The 20,376-nt window shown below is 39.6% G+C and overlaps 2 protein-coding genes across 7 annotated transcripts in view; one reads left to right on the top strand and one right to left on the bottom strand.

Moving 5' to 3' along the window:
* WRN (WRN RecQ like helicase) overlaps positions 1–15,231 on the bottom strand; it is a 121,250-nt gene extending 106,019 nt beyond the window's left edge. For 2 of the 5 annotated variants that reach the window (XM_068532072.1, XM_068532076.1), the window contains exon 1: positions 14,704–14,845. The gene's annotated coding sequence lies outside the window, so the exon portion shown is untranslated. Of the gene's footprint in view, positions 1–14,658; positions 14,679–14,703; positions 14,846–15,138 lie in introns of those variants that run through there. The other 3 variants (XM_068532073.1, XM_068532074.1, XM_068532075.1) reach the window with 3 other exon arrangements.
* Positions 15,232–15,493: 262 nt separating this feature from the next.
* Positions 15,494–20,376, top strand: part of PURG (purine rich element binding protein G) — a 34,805-nt gene continuing 29,922 nt past the window's right edge. The window contains exons 1-2 of one of the 2 annotated variants that reach the window (XM_068532025.1): positions 15,494–15,574; positions 15,904–16,779. In XM_068532025.1, coding sequence (XP_068388126.1) covers positions 15,910–16,779 — 870 coding nt within the window. In that variant the 5' untranslated portion in view covers positions 15,494–15,574; positions 15,904–15,909. Of the gene's footprint in view, positions 15,575–15,903; positions 17,468–20,376 lie in introns of those variants that run through there. The other variant, XM_068532024.1, reaches the window with a different exon arrangement.

Below are 20,376 nucleotides of genomic sequence, written 5' to 3'. Positions count from 1 at the left end.
TGGAAGGCACTAACTTCCCTCCAGTTAACTCTTGCCAACAGTCAGTATGGACCCAGTGTTGCCAGACCTTCCAATTTTTCAAAAGAACTGGATGTTACTATGCAATCTTCCATCTGATATCAACTTCCAAGACCCAGTTTCCTGCAGGCCTCTTAATTCTAACCTCTGCTGTAGACAGATCAATACTAGCAGCTGATGTGAGTATCCCTAGAAATTTTAAGAGTCAATACCCCTTCATAAATCATCCTTTGAGTGAAATACTTGGGTACATTTTTGTAGGTGCACTACTGAATGAGTGGTTGAGAAAGAGTAGGAATATGCCAACAAATGGATTTTCCTTCAAGAGGCCCACAGGAGACAGGGTGGTAGTCTGGGGCATCTACTTAATTAGTGGAGTAGGAAGTGAATTCTCCTAAGACTGGAGCACATCTCCTTTTTCTCCCCGCTTCTGAGTCTACTATGTCAACTCATACTGGCCTGGAGCATTACTCCACACTATGGCCTCCACAGTGATGCTAGGAACACTCACACAGCAAATCATTTACTTTCCCATCTGTAGAATTGTGAGGAAAAACTATGAACCCAGAGTGGGGCACTGGCCCAGTTCTTCCAGTCCATCAACTATCAGCATCAATCAAATGCTTTAACAGCCAAGTTATTAAAAGGACTAGTTTGATGGTCTAGTGTGAAAATTAGTATGTCTAAACAGAACCTAGGGTAAATGGAAGATAAGCCATCTTCACGAAGGCAGGCCAAGGGAGTTTCTTCACACAATACCAAGATATCCCTTCAAAATACTTCTCTAGTTTTCACACCATTTTACCTATAGTTACATTTTTAAGAATTAATCTTACAAAAATAACCGGCATTCCCCAGAAAGATTTATATACAAGGATAGTCATCCTTGTTATACACAATATTTAAAATATATATTATATAGTGCAATATATAATATTTATAATAATAAAAGTTGAAATCAGACTATACATCCAACAATGGAAAAATGGTTAAATAATAAATAATGGTACAGCCATAAAACAGAGCACTATGCAGTCATTAAAAAGATGTTCTTATAATTTATCAAGTGAAAAAAGCAAGTTAGACTCTAATTTCAGAAAATAAAGATGTGTATTTGTCTATATGCATATATTAACATATTTTTTATATATATATATATACACACACACAAACACATTTTTAAGATTTTTTTGATGTGGACTATTTTTTAAATCTTTATTGAATTTGTTACAATATTGCTTCTTTTTATGTTTTGGTTTTTTGGCCACGAGGCATGTGGGATCTTAGCTCCCCGACCAGGGATCGAACCCGCACAACACTGCATTGGAAGGTGAAGTCTCAACCACTGGACCACCAGGGAAGTCCCCACAAACACATTTTTAAAGGTCTTTGGCAATGTATACCAAAATATAAGTGGTTATCCCACAAATGCAGATAGCGTTTAATTCTCTTCTTTATGCTTTTCTATATGTTCCAAATTTTCTATAAGAACACGTGTTACCTTTTTGCAATCGGGGGAAACGTATGCCAATAAAAGTGGGAAAGATTTTTTTTGTTTGTTTAATGAACAATCAAGGTTAAATTTTTTATACTATAGGACAAGAGTCAGCAAACTTTTCCTCTAAAGGATCAGATAGTAAATATTACAGGCAGACTGTTGCTGTCACCAACTATTCAAGTTTGCCACTATAGCACAAAAGCTATAAACAATACTTAAGAAATAGGCATGGTTATGTTCTAATAAAACTTTATTTATACACAGTGAAACCTGGATTTACACAAATTTTATGAAATACTGTTTTTATTTTTTTTTCAGCCACTTAAAAACGTAAAAACCATTAGGCTCATATTCAGTACAAGCAGCAAGTAAGATATGACCTACTAGCCAGTTTGCCAACTGCTGCTATAGAACACAGACAAAATGCTCTAAGACTAGAAAATATCCAATGCTGCTGTGATTAACAACCCACTATAGCTATTTTTTTAAATCACCACAATACATTCATAAAATACCTAATAAGAATGCAACTTCTTGGAAAAGAAAAGCTTTTTGATAAGTTAGTTGCAAAATGAACCTCATTATAGCTAAATGAGTGAGCTTACTATAGGGTTAGTAATATTAGCCAAATAAATGTTAAGAGATTATCTGCCAAAATTACAAATTATGTTTTGAAAGAAGTCATCTTAGGTGATTTTATTTGACAGCAATTAGATAGTAGGATAAGCTATCCATTCAAGCCACTTCTAGTTCATGTCAACAGAAATCACACCAATAAGATTTAAGATTTAAATTAGTAACAGATTTAGAAAATTTAAGACCAATCGCAGTTCCAAATTAGCTAAGAAGGGATAACTTTTTCACCACATAGCTTTTAAACCATACTATACACTTCTCTCTGGCAGAGTAGAAATTCATCTCAAAAGCACATTTTTCCCTTAGAATGGTGTCATCTTCTAGAGAACGGACAGACTTCACACCAGTCTCAAGAGAAAGTTGGGTTTCAGTGGATTAGCTCAGAGATTTCTTTGTTCCTAAAACCTGTAAGGTAAGGAAATTAATGCCTACTGTTACCACAGTAACTGACTTGCCTAATTGCTTGAGGGCTAATAAAGAATCCCAACCTTTTTGAAATGCATCCCCCAAAAAACAAAAAAACACTACACTGTTAAGTTAAATGGCACATACAGAAAACCATTTCAAGTCCAGGAAAAAATTATCAGTATTTCAATGCCTCACTCTGAGAGACAATTATATTGTTTAATGTGGACAAATTTTCAGTTACTACCTAAAATGGTTCAATTCTGTTTTGTTCAAAATATATGAAGGCTAACCTGATGAAATACACTATTTTACAAACCTGATTATTTAATCAAAAATGCAAGAATTTTAGAATTATTCTAAAATTTTCTAACAAAATGTCACAAAAGAGAAGTCACAGTAAACAAGCTAAAATTTCAATTTCTCACTTTGGGCATTGATGCAAATTTTACAAATATCCATTGAGTTTCACAAAGTTTCTCTAAGGAACAAAGCTGTATCACCATCACTACACACAAAGGAAAACTAATAACAAAGGCTAGCTGATTTTGCAAAGGTCAGCAGAGTGCTCTAGCATTAAAAATTATACTAAGAAGAAGCAGGGAAGTACAGTGGAAAGAAATCTAGACTTGGAGTCAGAAAACCCAGGCTCCAATGTTGCGTTGTATCAAGAAAAATTATCCAAAAGTTATAAGTAAGACAAAAAGAAGGCAATATGTCCTTTCAGTGTCATACAGGAGCACAAGCCCACCCAATGATTATTTCATACGGAATATACATTTATTTAACTCATTATTTACTATTGATTAAAAACTCAGACTCTATGAAGTTACATGTTAACTTGTAAAATTTTATCTAGTAAAAATGCAACTGAATTCTCTCCAGCAGAAAAGATAATCTCAAAGCCTATGGTTTTTACTGCCCTGTAGGACAGCTCTGTACCTAAGCTAGCAATTGTTTCAAAGTTCTTTCTCCAATGTCTTTATGTGATGGTAAATTTAACATATTAACTTGACTGCCCTAAGGGTTACCAGCCCAGAGCTGGTAAAACAGTTATTTCTGGGTGTGTCTGGGAGGGTATTTCCAGAGATTAGCATTTGAATAGGTAGACAGAGTAAAGAAGACTGCCCTCACCAATGGTGGGCATCATCCAATCTGTTGTGAACCTCAATAGAACAAAAAGGCAGAGGAACGGGAAATTTGGTCTTTGCTTGGGCGGAGATGTCCATTTTCTCCTGCCCTTGCACATCAGCACTCCTGGTTCTCAGGCCTCTGGACTCTAAGCAGGTCTCACACCATTGGCTCCTCTGGTTCTCAGGCCCCCAAATTTGGTCTAGAATGACACCACTGGCTTTCCTGGGCCTCCAGCTCGCTGATAGCAGATTGTGGAAATTCTAAGCCTCCACAATCGCATGAGGCAGTCCCTCACAGTAAATATCTTTCTCTATATCTATATATATATCCTATTGGTTCTATTTTTCTGGAGAACCCTATACCTATATAATCTTTGCTCCACTTTGAACCAATTTTATCTCCTGTTGGTGCCCTCATTAATGAATTAAACAAATGTGATGTGCTCATTGTATATTTGTATGAGAATTGGTCTTTAATTTTTTAGAAAAATATGCTGTGACACTTGGCCACTTAGTATCCATGTGGTCTTGCACAAGGCACTACTTTTCTAAATTTTCATTTCTTCATCTGTAAAATGGGATTAAATTGCCATTATATTACTTGCCTTACTATATTACATTATTATTATATATTACCTGCCCTACTGACCGCAGGGTTGATGTGAAGATAAACAGTGATAAACCTGATGTGACATCTCTTAAACTGCAGCTATACATGAGTTGGCATACTGATAGGAGTAGTGATAGATCTGTTACTGCTATTATACCTCATTCTCTTTAGTATACTGAGAAGGATCAAGAACCTATGGGTACAGAAAGAGATATCAAATCTATACAAATTAGACTAAGTATATAAATTTATCAAAAGTTAATTAAACACTGAAGTGCTTCATAGGCAGAATGTTCCTTTAAATGATAAATCCAAATAGAGAAAAGAAAATGGATTCATTTATCCAAAAAGACTTCATTCTTATGCATCAGATCTGATCCAAGGAGTACTAAATTTCAAAATGCATCTATTTTATTTCTCTGTAACTATATTACACAAATTATATTTAGGAGGTTTCCAACTACAATCCAAGTTACAACAGTAATATACATACACTCAACTAACTTTTCATGTGTGTAGATGAGAATGTAGAAAAAGAATAAATTTTAAAGACTGATAAGTTATAAGATTGGATTAGTAAGTGTTTTCAAATAACCTAACAAAAAGCTTATAAGACTAAAGCAGCTTAAATGATTCAGCAATTCACTTTGGTTATCAATGTCCTAAATTTGGTTAGACACTTTGGGTTTCGCCTATACAATTATGTTATTTTTACTAAAAGAGGCAGTTTCCAGTCAAAAAGCCTTTCAAATGTTATCAACAATGCAACAAACTTTAAAAATTCTGGGTTTGAGTTCTTTTATTATATTACATAGTTTCTGAAAATGTAACCTTGCCCTATGAGTTTATCTATACTTAACCAATATACTAGCAACTACTTTATATATATATACATATACTATATAGACACATATACACATGCATATATACACATGCATGTACAATCTATAATTTATTGTAGAAGATATAATTTATAAGGTATTCTCCTGTATTCTTTTTGAGAATTCCTTTCTCCTTTTCAATGCACTAATAGGAATAGTAGGGGGCAGAGTAAAAAAATTAGGACCAAAGAATCCACGACAAAGCCCTCATTAAATTCCCTAATTAAAGAGGCTTTAATTAATCTATTGCTCGATTTCTCGGCTAATCTTAATTTCACTCCAAATAACCCAAGCAAGCAAACAAGAAAAGCTAAATAAAACCACCATTAGCATTTGGTCCAGCCACAGTAAATCACGGCAATTTTAAAAGTAGTGGGATTTTTTTTTTTGAGAGACCTATTTCTTTATAGGCATCTACCAAATTTTCATAACTGTCAAGTATTATGTAATATATAATTTATAATAACAAAGTATAAATTAAAATTTGTATTAATAGTCAACTGAAATAAAATACAAATAGAAACAAATAAATACAATAAAATGCCATTAAAATGCTAGCAACAGGGGAAAAGAATAAAAGCCTCTCTCTATGCTGTGTCATTGTGAGAAGCCGCACTGCCCATAAACCAGGAACATGACTTGACCTGAACTGAATCCATGGCACAGTGAAGTGCTTTATAACTGAATTTCACTATCCAACTGAATAATTCATTATTTTTAATGAATTCCCTCTGTTCTGTAAGTAGCAATAGCCAGTCAGCTAAAATCAACCACTATAAACTGAGAAACTGCAGAGAAAGTTTTCAAGTAAGTCAATTTAAAACTTGCTTAGGCTGCCTATTTTTCCTTTTTATTTTTTACTCTTACTTCATATGGCCTGAGATGAAATTTTATAGGACTCATTATCACGAGGACATTGACGGTCGCCTACCCAGCATCCATTCCACCCTGTACCCTTTGTACAGTACCACAAATTTAATTGAGGTAATGACCAGTTACTCACAAAGCCAATGTGCTTCAAGGAAGCTGCCCCTACTACCAGCTCCCATGGAAAATCCAAATGATCTGAATGTAATCCCATTCCCCTTGCCACAATGATGATTCAGAAACTCAGGCCTAAACTCAAGGCATTCCCTTGAATTTGGGTTAAGAATAAAACCTATGATCTAATTCAGGCCAATGAGATACAAGAGAAGGTGTTTAGGGGGTTTCTGAGAATAACGCGTCTTGTTCTTGTAAGAAAGTACCAAAAGAGATGCCCTATATTTGAAAATGGGAAGCCTGGGCCTTCTACAGCCAGTTTGCCACCATGATGGAAGCCAGCTTGAGGACGAAGCCAACACACAGAAGACAGCAAAGATGAGAAATGGAGCTACAGTAGATGGACTAAACCAGTCTTCAAGTCAGCCCTACCTCAGCCTTCAAGTTCCATTTTCATAACAAATTTCCTTATTTGTTAAGCCTGTTTGAATCAGGTTTTCTGTGCTTGCATTCTAATACACAAATATAATTGAAAATAAAAGTATGTGGCCAATCCTTTTCTTTCTTTAACCCCTTATCTTACAAAAAATAAATTATAACAATAAAAAAACTAGCCACACAAAGGATACAATACCAAAAGTTTCATAACTTCACAGAGTTTCAAATCTTTTTAAATCAAAATAAGAATAAAATAACATTAAATAGCAATGTAACAGAAAATTATAACTGTTGGGGAAGCTAGTAAAGTAGTCTTGTTCAGGCTTCAGAGGCGGCACTAGGCCTCTCTCCGACCAGGCAACGACCCTAAAAACTGGCTACATGCCAAACTGCTGAGCTACATACAGGCCAGCAGGGGTGACGCCAGCACACCTTGTAAATCATTAAATAAGACAGGGAGTAAGTCTCGGGGCTTCTTGAACCTTGAGGGCCTGGCCAGCCCCCAGGGATTAGAGAACATTCCAAGACTTTCGAGTTAAGACCAAGACATTTATGATAATACCAGGGCTGCAAATTTGCACGCAGGCTGATTATTATCAGCCTTCGGCCTGGTGCTTATAGTGGGACTCTTTCGTGTAGCAAACTGAAGTCTCACCCGTGGGGTGGATGCACTGCCTGGGGCCTTTTCCCAATTGGGACTCCAGATTGCTGTTCCAGAGACTTCCCAGCGCTGCTTGGATATGGATGTAGATGCTTCCCCAATTCAGTGATGTATAAACCTCTGTCTTTACTATTCTTTCTTAATTAGTTATACTATTCTTTTCTTAATTAATATACTGTATTCTCATGTTAATTCAATAAACTCTTTAAATTTTTGCTTAACTTAGTGCAGAGTGTTTATTTTGCCAGCGAATCCTACGAACCTTGAAACCAAAAGTAAGGTTTTTGGCAAAACAATAACATAAATAAATGGGAGTGATATTTAACTTTAGGATGCAAAGCTCTGTACTGAGCTGAAATTCAGCATTGTCAGGTAGAAAGAAAAATGCAGTATTTTACAATAAGACCAATTTTAGTGTGGGAGGAAGAGCGAAAGATAAAAATAGAGACAGAGTGAAAAAGAAACTGGAAAATTAATATACAATTCTGAAAGCAACCATAAGTTTACCCAACGCAAATCTTTCATAAGAACTTCAAATTAGCCTATTCAGACAGGGCAAGTTTACGTGAAATGAGTAAAAGGAAAAATCAGCAATCTTGTGATTGTACACCTCCCAGAGGCAAAAGTTATCTTCCAGTCCAATTATCTTACCACCACACTCCAGTGCCTTCATTTCATGAATGAACAGCAAAAGCAGATCAGGTTCCTACTGCCAGGCATGGAAACATTCATTATTAAACAGCAGACTTCCCTGACACTGACGATCTATCACACAGATAGGGTCCATTGTGAAATACGGTGACATATGTTCAAACATTGCTCATCTGTCCTAGTCACTTTTACTAACCTGGTGTTCTAGCCAAATAATGATTGATGGGTATTCCTTTTGACTTTGCCATATAGTTCTAATTGTTCTGTAAAGAAATACCATGGGCCTGTGCATTATCATTTTCAAAAAAAAAAAAAAAAAAGGATCAGGTGCCAATAGGTGATGTCTGATGCTACACATCAAAATTTCCAGGAGAAGCAACAAACCTCTGATATTTTTTCCAGCGGCTCCTGTTATTCCTACCATACACTAGGAAGATCCCATATCTCTACCTTCTCGGCCTCAAAGAGACCTAGAGAGAGGGTGAATCTCTGCCCTGCCCTGAAGAGCTAGCCTATCAGACTAAAGGTGGAAGATCATAAAATGCAGGGACAAGAACACTGGACTCAGAAAGAAGCAAAGCCTTAAAGAAGGGAAGGGAGGGAAGGTCACTGGTTCCAATTATTTTGGGGAGAATGTGAAACTATTCTAATTGCTTATTTTCCAATGAAGAAATTATTCAAAAACCATCCTCTTTCTTAATCCTCCCATATATAAGGCATTTATCAAAAAAGAAATAAAATCACCTTTAAAAGAGGCTGACTGCTCTGCTGTGAGGGAGGACACAGGTTGATAAACCACTATGATCCCCAAGGGCAGTACTGCAGAATAATGATGGTGTTGATGATAACAATAAAAATGGTGATAATGATAAATAAAAAAAATAAAAAACTAAAAGAGGCTGACTGCTATGACTAACCAGCTTTCACATGAGGTAAGCTTAACTCTTATCAAAGAGCTAAAGCCTCCAAAATACTTTTCCCCCAGTATCACTTTGAGGTGATTTGATTTTATCAAATTTTATCAGTTGGACTAAAAGGTTCAAATACTCCTGAGATGACCAGATTCAAGATAAGCATATACAAATTAAGATACTTTTCTATATGTCAGCAAGAATCAGTTAAAAAATGTAATTTATATCTAAACTCAAGAACAGCAAAGGGCTTCCCTGGTGGCACAGTGGTTGAGAATCTGCCTGCCAATGCAGGGGACACAGGTTCGAGCCCTGGTCTGGGAAGATCCCACATGCCGCGGAGCAACTAGGCACATGAGCCACAATTACTGAGCCTGCACGTCTGGAGCCTGTGCTCCGCAACAAGAGAGGCCACGATAGTGAGAGGCCCGTGCACCGCGATGAAGAGTGGCCCCCGCTCGCTGCAACTAGAGAAAGCCCTCGCACAGCAACGAAGACCCAACACAGCCATAAATAAATAAATAAATAAATAAATTTATTTTAAAAAAAAAATTGGGAATTGGCCCATGCTATTATGGAGGTAGGTAGGTAGGTAGATAGATAGATATCCCCCATGACTTATCTGTGTTCCTAAATCCAGCCCCTCCTTGTGTGCACTAGATTCCATATCCTCTCATCTAGTCAAGGGCATTTTTCACCTCTCTTCTGCATCATCAATTTCTCCCTCTCTACTAGTCTACCAGAAAAGTCCCAAAGTCCCATCAGTATATAAGCATATGCAATTTCTCCCATCATTAAAAAAATCAAACAAATTTGACTTCGCTAACTGCTCCATTCTTCTTCTCCCCTGTATAGAAAAACTACTCAAAAGAGTCATCTATACTAGCATCTCCATTTCCACTCCTTCCATTGTCTCCATTTCCACTCCTTCCATTGTCTCTTCCCAGTGTTTAAAAGACACTCCACCCCACCAAAAGGGCTCACTCATATCAAGGTTACCAATGACCTTCATGCTGCCAAATCTTACAGTCAGTCCTCATCTGGCTCAACACACCAGCAGCATACAACCCAATTAGTCACACTCACCTTCTTGAAACACCTTATTAGGCTTCTGTGACAACTTTTGATTCTCCATGTACATCAGTCAGCATTCCTTCTCAGTACCCTTTGCCCATCCCTCCTTACCTCCCCAATCTCCAAACATCACAGAAGATTCAGGTCACAGACCTGGTTGTCCTCTTCTCCATCTACATTCACTCCCTTGGAGATCACATCCAGCCTGATGACTTTAAAATTACCTACAGCACACTGGTGACTTCCAAATTTATATAAACAGCCTAGAGCACTCCTCTGAACTTCAAACTTGTATATGCAATTATTTACTAGATACTTGAATGTCTAATGCACATATTGTACTCAATAGGTATAAAATTTCCCCGAACTGCTCCTTCCATAAAATACAATTCTCAGTAGGTACACCTCCATCCTTCTGATTGCTCATGCCAGAAACCTTAGAATCATCCTTGACTCCTCTCTTCCTTTCACACCTCACATCCAATCTATCAGCAAATATTGTTAGTTTTACCTTCAAAATAAAGCTGAAATCCTACCTCCTATCACCACCTCCACAGCTAAAACCTTGGTTCAAGCCACATTACCTCTTATCTGCTTGCCTCCATAGTCTAGTCTCAAAACAGTAGTCAGAGTGATTCTGTTAAAAGAAATTTCAATTTAAAGGATTATATACCATAACCAAGTGAGATTTATCCCAGGAATGCAAAGGTGGCTCAATATAAGAAAATCAATGTAATATGTCACTTTAATAGAATGAAGGAAAAACACCACATGATCATTTCAACTGACACAGGCATCTGACAAAATCAAATACTCTCTCATGATATAAAAACTCAGAAAACTAGGGATAGAAGAGAATTTCCTCAACACAATAAAGGGGTTTATGAGAAACCCACAGTTAACATCATACTCAGTGGTGAAAGACTGAAAGCTTTCCCCCTAAGATCAAGAGCAAGACAAAGATACTCACTTCCACCAATGCTATTCAACACAGTACTGAAAGTTCTAGCCAGAGAAATTAGATATAAACAAGAAATAAAAGTCATTCAAATTGGAAAGGAAGAAGTAAGACTACCTCTACTCACAGATGACATGATCCTGTATATAAAAAAAAAACCCAAAGAATCCACAAGAAACTTACTAGATTTTTTTTTTTTTTTGGCTGTGTTGGGTATTCATTGCTGTGTGTGGGCTTTCTCTAGTTGTAGCGAGTGGGGGCTACCCTTCGTTGTGGTGCGCGGGCTTCTCATTGCAGTGGCTTCTCTTACTGCGGATCACAGGCTCTAGGCACGTGGGCTTCAGTAGTTGTGACACACGGGCTCAGTAGTTGTGGCGCGCAAGCTCCAGAGCACAGGCTCAGTAGTTGTGGCACACGGGCTTAGTTGCTACGTGGCATGTGGGATCTTCCCGGACCAGGGCTTGAACCCATGTCCCCTGCCTTGGCAGGCGGATTCTTAACCACTGCGCCACCAGGGAAGTCCCACCAATTCCAAGAAGCCTACTAGATTTAATAAGCAAATCCAGCAAAGTTGCAGGATACATGATCAACACACAAAAATAAGCTGTGTTTCTAGACAACAGCAATGAACGATCTGAAAGGAAATTAAGAAAGCAATCCCATTTACAATAGCATCTAAAAGAATAAAATAAAATATCTAGGAGGTGAAAAACTTGTACACCAAAACCTACAAAACATTGCTGCCAATTAAAGAAGACATTTCATTCATAAAAAAGACAAGTTCGTGACTTGTCTCCGTAACAAGAGCCTGTACTCCACAACAAGAGAAGCCACCACAATGAGAAGCCCACGCACCGCAACAAAGAGTAGCCCCGACTCGCTGCAATTAGAGAAAGCCTGTGCGCAGCAATGAGGACCCAACGCAGTCAAAAATAAACTAATTAATTAATTTTTAAAAAAGAAGACAAGTTTCATTGCAACAAATGGAACAACACCTATGTTCATGGATAGAAATACTTAATATTGTTAAGATGTCATACTACCCAAAGCTACCTACAGATTCAACACAATCTCTACCAAAATTCCAAAAGCCTTTTTTTCAGAAATGGAAAAGCCAATCCTCAGATTCATATGGAATTGGGAGTTCCCTGGTGGTCCAGTGGTTAGGACTTGGCACTTTCACTACCGTGGCCTGGGTTCAATCCCTGGTCAGGGATCTAAGATCCCGCAAGCCACATGGTGCTGCAAAAAAAAAAAAAAAATCACATGGACTTGTAAGGGGCCCTGGATAGCCAAAACAGTCTTCAAAAAGAACAAAGTTGGAGACTCAGACTTCCCAGTTTCAAAACGTACTACAAAGCTACAGTAATCAAAACAGTGGTATGGCATAAGGATAAACATACAGATCGATGGAACAGAACTGAGCTTCCAGAAATTAATCCTTATATTTCTGGACAAACTACTGATTTTTGACAGAGTGCCAAGTCTATTCTGTGGGGAAAGAAGGAGTTTTTCAACAGACGATGTTGGGCCAACTGGATTACCACATGGAAAAGCGTAAAGTTGGACCATATGCAAAAATTAATTCAAAATATATTGATTCAAATATAACAGCTAAAACTGTAAACCTCTTAGAAGAAGACATAAGGGTAAATCTTCATGACTTTGGATTTGGGAACAAATTCTTAAATAGAACACCAAAAGAACAAGCAACAAAAGAAAAAAAATCCATAAATTGGACTTTATCAAAATTTAAAACTTTTGTGAATCAAAGAACATTATCCAAATGTAAAACGACAACCCACAGAATGGGAGAAAATATTTGCAAATCGTATATCTGATAAGGGTTTAGTAAGAATACACAAAAATCTCCTAAAACTCAACAACAAAAAGACAAACAACTCAATTTATCAACAAAGGACTTAAATAGACATTTCTGCAAAGAAGATATACCGATGGCCAATAAGCATGTGAAAAGATGTTCAACATCTTTAGTCATTAAGGAAATGCAAATCAAAACCACAATAAGATACCACATCACATCACCACCTAAGATGGCTATAATAGAAAGAAAAAGGAAAGCGGAAAGATAAGAGAAGAAAGGAAAACAAAGAAAAGAAAAGGAACAGAAAAAAGAAAAAAAAGAAAAGACAAAAGAAAAAGGAACAGAAAACAACAAGTTTTTGAGAGGATCTGGAGAAACTGGAACACTTATAACATTGCTGGTTGAACGTAAAATGGTTCCACCACTGTGAAAAACAGTTCTGCAGTTCCTCAAAAAGCTAAACATAGAATTATCATATGATCCAGCAAGTCCACTCCTAGGTACAGACCCAAAAAGAATTGGAAAAAGGGATTCAAGCAGATCCTTGTAAGCCAATGTTCAGTGCACCATTATTCACAATAACCAAAAGGGGGAAAAAACCCAACTGTCTGTCAGCAGATGAATGGATAAACAAAATATAGTATATACACACAACGAAACAGTATTCAGCTATAAAAAGAAATTAAGTGCTAATACATGGTACGACACGGATGAACCTTGAGAGCATTATGCTGAGTGAAATAAGTCCGATGCAAAAGGACCAATATTATATGATTCCACTTGTATATACTACCTAGAATAAGCAAATTCATAGAGAGTATACCAGGGGCTGGGCAGAGGGGGCAATGGGGAGTTATTGCTTAATTAACCAGTTACAGAGTTTGCTTGGGGTGATGCAGAAGTTTTAGAAATAATGGTGACGGTTGTAACAGTGAGTGTAATTAATGTCACTGAATCGTACACTTAAAAAATAGTTAAATTAGCAAACTTTGTTATATACATTTTACCACAATTTTTTTTTTTTGAAGATCATTCAGATCATGGTGTTTCCCTGACAAACCTCTCCAGTAGCTTCCCACCTCCCTCACAATGAAAACCCAAATTTTCAAAATTGCCTACAAGGTCCTACACAATCTGTCTGACTTTATCATCTACAATTCTCTATCTCACTCTGCTCTAACTTACTGGCCTCCTAGGCTGCTCTTCGGACACACCATGCAGGCTCCCTCAGAGCCTTTGCACTTTCCTTTCCCTCAGATAGCCACAGGACTAGCTCTCTCACTTCCTTCAGGTCTTTACTCAAAAATTACCTTCTCAGCCAGGCCTTCCCTGACCACCTACTGTAAAACTGCAGCTCCCTACCCCCACCGACACTCTTCACCTTCTGATATACCAGGCTTTTGACTCATTGCCTATCTCTCTCCAAAATGCAAACTCCAAAAACGAGCGATTTGTGTTTGTTTTGTTCATTGATGGTATCCCCAGTACCTAGAGCAGCGCTCAATAAATATCTGTTGAATTAACAAAGGGAGACCACTGTTCAATGGCATGAAAATCTAAATGCCCCACCCATACAGACCTTCAGCTCCCTAAAAGTTAACACACCGAACTATACAAAATCCTTAGTACTCTGACTTAAAGACCACTAAATTAGCATCCTAAGGATTTTAATATCCTCTTCCATAGGGAGAATTTTTACATCTTCAAACATATCCAGAAAGCAACTCAAATTCAACCAGGGAAAACAAAAACAAAACAAACCATTAAGGATTCGATGCTTTGAACTCAAAAAATCCAACATAACTTGTTACACTACACAAAATGGATAACTTGTTACACTACACAAAATGGGTTGGGTGCCTGGGAGGTGGAAAGGGAGAAGGAAGATGTCCGTCTCTAAGGAATATCCCACACACAGCCCAGAGGCCTGCTCTGCCGGACTGAGCACCGCCAGTGTCGGAGAAGGCTAGAATGATACCTCAGGGGTCTGGAGGTGGAAGCAGGGTTGGGGAGGACACGTTACCGTGAGGAGAGTCAGTTCAACGGGACTTCTCCTTCAGCTGGACGACTTGTGCAGCGTCCCAACAGCATTGCCTGGAACTCAGTCACTCAGGCTGGACACCAACAATTCAATCGACCTTATTCCCGCGGGCAAGAGTCCACGCCGGAGCGTCACGGCGCACACAGCACACGTCACTTCTGGGACACGGACCTTCCCACCCCTCCCTCCGGGGTCCGCCCGCCCCCCCAGTCCACCACTCCCAGAGCGCCGCGCTGCAGCCCCTCCCACCCCAGCCCGGCGGGCTACGCGAAACGCATGCGCGGAGGACTCCCGCCGCCGCTGAGCACTCCGGGAAGTGTAGTCTCCTTGTGGGTGCCGGTGGGCCTCCAGAGTCCTACGTCCCGGCGGAACCTGGAGAAGTCAGAACACTCTCGCCACCCGGGTCCTTATCCCCACCTTCACACCTGTCCGGTCACCTCGCGCTCACGCTCCGATCCCACGCGCTGGGCTTCCGTCAGGGCGGGCCCCAGGGGAGAGCTGAGACCCGGTCTTCCCTTCAGCGGGCTGTGCTGGAGGAGGCGGGGCCCACTGCCCGCCTCCCACCGCCCCCCTCCCCGCCCCCTCCCCGCCCCCCTCTCTCCGGCGGGCCGCGGGCCGGTGCCCGAAGAGAGGCGGCGGCCCCCGCAGCAGCCGCAGGAGGGGCGGCGGCGGTGGGCGCCGCAGGAGATGCCCCTGCCCGGCTGCTCCGGCGTGGGGCAGTGCGAGCGGCGGCGGGGGAGCAAGCAGGGGGCGGCGGCTGCGGCGGCTGCAACAGAGGGGCCGAGAGCTGGAGGCGGCGGCGGCGGCGGCCTCGAAGGGCATCGGCGGAGGCGGTGATGGCAACAGTGGTGATGTGAGTGCGTGCTGGCTGGGGCCCCGGGGGCTGTCCAGCCCGAGGCGGGCGGCCCGGCGGCGAGCGGGAGCGGGAGGCCAGGGGCGGCGGAGGGATGATGTGTGCCCGGTGCGGAGCCGGGAGACGCCGCCCGCCGCCCGCAGCCCGCCGCCCGCCGCCGCCGCCGCCGCCGCCGACCGTCCTGGCGCTGCGGCGGCCGGCGCCGCGCAAAGAGCGGCCAGGTATGGGGTTCCCGGGCAGAGGCTGGGGCAGCGCAGGCCGAGGGGCGTCTGCGATTGTTCTCAACACTCCTCCCCCACCCCACCCGTGTGTCTGTTTGTCACTTGCAGCTGAAGATGGAAAGAGCCAGGCGAAGGGGAGGCGGCGGCGGCGGCGGCCGTGGCCGCGGCGGCAAGAATGTAGGGGGCTCTGGCCTCAGCAAGAGTAGACTCTATCCCCAGGCCCAGCACTCCCACTACCCCCACTACGCGGCTTCAGCCACCCCTAACCAGGCCGGGGGCGCAGCTGAAATCCAGGAGCTGGCCTCCAAAAGGGTGGACATCCAGAAAAAGAGGTTTTACCTAGACGTGAAGCAAAGCTCCCGGGGCCGGTTCCTAAAGATAGCCGAAGTCTGGATAGGGAGAGGCCGGCAAGACAATATCAGAAAGAGTAAACTGACCCTCTCCCTGTCTGTGGCCGCGGAGCTGAAGGACTGTCTAGGGGACTTCATTGACCACTATGCCCACCTGGGCCTGAAAGGCCACCGACAAGAGCATGGTCACGGCAAAGAGCAAAGCTCCAGGAGGAGACAGAAGCACGCAGCACCCTCCCCACCAGTCTCTGTGGGGTCCGAAGAGCACCCTCACAGTGTCCTCAAAACAGATTACATAGAGAGGGACAATAGGAAATACTATCTAGACCTAAAGGAAAATCAGCGGGGTCGCTTCCTAAGGATAAGACAAACCATGATCCGGGGGACTGGCATGATAGGTTATTTTGGCCACACTTTGGGCCAAGAGCAGACTATCGTCCTCCCAGCACAAGGGATGATTGAGTTTCGGGATGCCTTGGTTCAGCTCATTGAAGACTATGGCGAAGGGGACATAGAAGAACGCAGAGGTGGAGACGATGACCCAGTCGAACTCCCAGAGGGGACTTCTTTCAGAGTGGACAATAAAAGGTTCTACTTTGATGTGGGCTCTAATAAATATGGAATTTTCCTGAAGGTAAGTGAGGTGAGGCCACCTTACCGTAATACTATTACTGTTCCATTCAAAGCTTGGACAAGGTTTGGGGAGAATTTTATCAAGTACGAAGAAGAGATGAGGAAAATTTTCAACAGCCATAAAGAAAAGAGGATGGATGGCAGAAGGGCCAGTGGTGAAGAGCAAGAATGCCTCGACTAGAATGAAATTGAACTCCATCAGGCAAAAGTTAAAATCATAAATTGGCTAAAAGTACTGATCCATAATCATTTGAAGAAATTTTTCCTCTTTTTTTGGCCCTTTGTTATGAGTAATACCTCTAGTAGTTATACTTCAAGGAGTCTGATTCTCATGTTATGTTATCCATAAAACACTATAATTCTTATGGGAATTTCAACCTTCCCAGAGCTAAATAGTTTAGCTGCTTCAGCTGCTCCAGACTATTGAAGTATGCAAATCAGCACAAAGTGTGACATTCTGACCTTCTAGATACCATAACTAAGATTAACATTGCAGTATGACATAAGCCTAAAAAAAGATACATATACCTAATATGTAAGTGTGAATTTCTATTTAACAAGTTCCCCCAAAAAAGTATTCCATTCCTACTTCATTAAAAGCTGCTAGGAATACCTGTAGGACAGTTACCACAGAAACAGAAACTGACTTCTATTATAAATATATTTATTTACAAAAGTACGAGTAGAAATATATTAAATGTCCATTGGGTAACTGAATATTAAACAGTACCATTAAAGAATCGAATCTTAGAGTTACTATAGTATTCTATAATTTCAAATTTTGTGGTGACCCTACAGTTTATACTTGCCATATCAATGCCATGAGAGAGTTTCAATTGGTTATTCTAAGCTAGTTACAATCCCATCTTCACCTCTGATTATTGTACCATATATTATTATTGACTTTCCAAAGTTTCAGGAATTACTTTTATGTCACTGTTGCGTGGGAGGCTTTGCTATGGAAATCTTGATATTTTAGCTTTTCATGCTAATTTGAAGGTTGTGAGAGGTTCTTTCCCAAAATACATCATGGACTCAAGGTGTTATATTTTATGCTGCTGCTTTAACACTGTTTCAGAAGGGTTGGTGCACCAGTTCCCTGATATAAAAATAATCTGTAATAATATATTTTAGTAGCACTTTTGCAGTTGTTACCCTGAAGTCCATTTCAACACTTCCAGTATAAACCTGACTTTTAAAGGTGTTTTAATTCTAGGGAAAAAAAAAAGTTTTTTTCTAAAAAGCATTTAGAATAAATGTACAATTTCAGCCTGGAAAAATATAATTTGAAGATTGGTTATAAACATATTTGAAGGAATAATTCAGGCATTTTTCCAAGGTGCTCTTTATGATACTTTACACAAGGTTTACTTTACACAAGACTCACCCACTTACTGGTATTAAAAATTACTTTCCAGGAAGTGCCACAGCAATTTTTCAACACCTAAGCAATTTTTTAAACAAGTGGATATAATGTATATGTGTACCAACCCACCCTGTATTAACTGACTGAAATTTTATCTGTTGAGCTGCATTTTATCTGAAAGAAATTACTGTCTTTTATCTTGGCTTTATTCACCTCCCACACAGTGAGTCCATATAATCATGTTTAAAAGCCAGACTCTGATTTCAACCCCCAAATATAGCTCTCATTGATGAGAGCTGGCTGCATGGATTGAGTTCAGAATGTAGCTCTTCTTTTATATGCTATAAGTAATTCACAATTATTTTAACAGTTGTTTTCCCTCCAGAGGTTTGTCCCCAAATACACTTAAGTAAGGTCACTAAGAAAACTTTATGATATGAATTAAGAAAATTAATTTCACTGATTACGTTACTTAAGAACAAGCAAGCAGTAACCTAGACATACATACAGGTGTTGGCTTACTGATTGTATTTCCAGTTTCTTCAAGTAGTATGAAGGAATCTCCCCAGTTCATTATAATTGTGGGCCATCTGGATCACTATGGACCAGCTGAAGGTTAGAAGATGGTGTTAGGACTAGAGTTAATAGCTCATGGAGGGTGTTGAGACTCTAAAAGTAGCAAGGATCTTTAAACAGTCCTCACTGTAAAATAACTATTCTAGGCTTGATAAAAAGTAGTTTGGGGGTATATGAAGGAGTGGTGTACACTTGAATTACTGTACTACTGATTGCTTTGCTGCCCATCATAGTGCCTATTAATAATAATCAACCTGTCAGATTTTGGCAAACTGGAGCTGTGAATATTCCAGTATTTGAGTGTTCCTGTCACTATTGCCGTGACTGTATACTCTCTCTTAAAACCTTCCCTTCCAAAATATTTATATCTGTTAAGTCTAAATAATTTCCTTCTTGGTTTTTAGTCTGGTAAGGTTTGAGTGTATATATGTATATATATATACACACACACACACACACACATCTATGTGTGTGTATATATGTGTGTTATATATATATACATACACACGATACAATGTCAGACTTAAATATCTTTAACTCATTGTATATAAATATTATTAGTTTAATTTTGCATTAATAATTTAAGTGAAAAATTGGTTAGGCAGCCAAATTTTCTACATTGTATGTATACTTCAGAGTTTTTACCATCTCAAAGCTACAAACTGGATAGATGCATATGTACCGGCAGTTGAATATACTTTAGAATCATTAAGCCTTCTGCCAGTCCTTTTGTTTCATTTTTTTCAAAGTTAATGTTCACCGAAAAATGAAATGATGCTATGATTTTTTTTGATACTTAAAATTTCCAGTCATTCATTAGCCATAATCAAATAAGATCCAATCCAAAACTCTGGTATTAGGACATGTATTGAGATGTATCTTATAAAATAAGCTACTATTCTTATCTGTGCAATATACATTTTATTTATTGTCATTTGTAACATAAATGGAGCTGCAAGTGTACATGGTACTCTTCAAAATAATAGGATCCCTGCCTTGAAGACATAAAACTCTTAAGGCAACTGGATGTTAGAAGTCAAAAAGTGAGCATTAAAGTTAGTAACCAAAATTACTAGTTCACTATATAATTCTAAAACAGTGATGATGTTTGCACATAATAATCCAAACATAATGTGGTACAGACTCAAAACTGTAATAATATAAGCTGATAGTATGAAATTTGGAAACGGGTCCCTCATAATCGTTGGCAGTGTGCTCCTACCAATTGAAAGCAGCACTAATCTGTTGCTTATATGCAAAAGGTGCAATGTATTATAAAAGTATTAAACTTCTGCCACATTTTATAATTTTCCTTGTTAAAGCCCCAAACTGCCATGTCCCTTAAACTTGAGTCAAACACAAGCTTATTTGCACTAAAGAGCATGGCCAAAAAATAAATGACAGGGTGGAAAAGCTAATTGGAACCTCTTGAAATAATTGGTTCTAATGGGAGAATTTCACATTTGTCTATTTGAAAGCTATATGGTCCAGGCAGACAATCTGTCAGTTCACTAATTTAATAATGCACTTTACCTTTTGTATATAAAAGATGTACATTTATGCCACTTGACCGGTGGGATGTGTTTCAATAACTATGTAGTTAGAATCTGTAGGGTGAGCTCTTGCATGCCTATGTTTGTGTTGGAACTGCCGTAG

Source organism: Eschrichtius robustus, chromosome 21 (assembly GCF_028021215.1).
Source record: "Eschrichtius robustus isolate mEscRob2 chromosome 21, mEscRob2.pri, whole genome shotgun sequence".
Taxonomy (NCBI): Eukaryota; Metazoa; Chordata; class Mammalia; order Artiodactyla; family Eschrichtiidae; genus Eschrichtius; species Eschrichtius robustus.
Note: the sequence above shows the minus strand (reverse complement) of the source record. Positions and strands in the feature narration are given on the sequence as shown.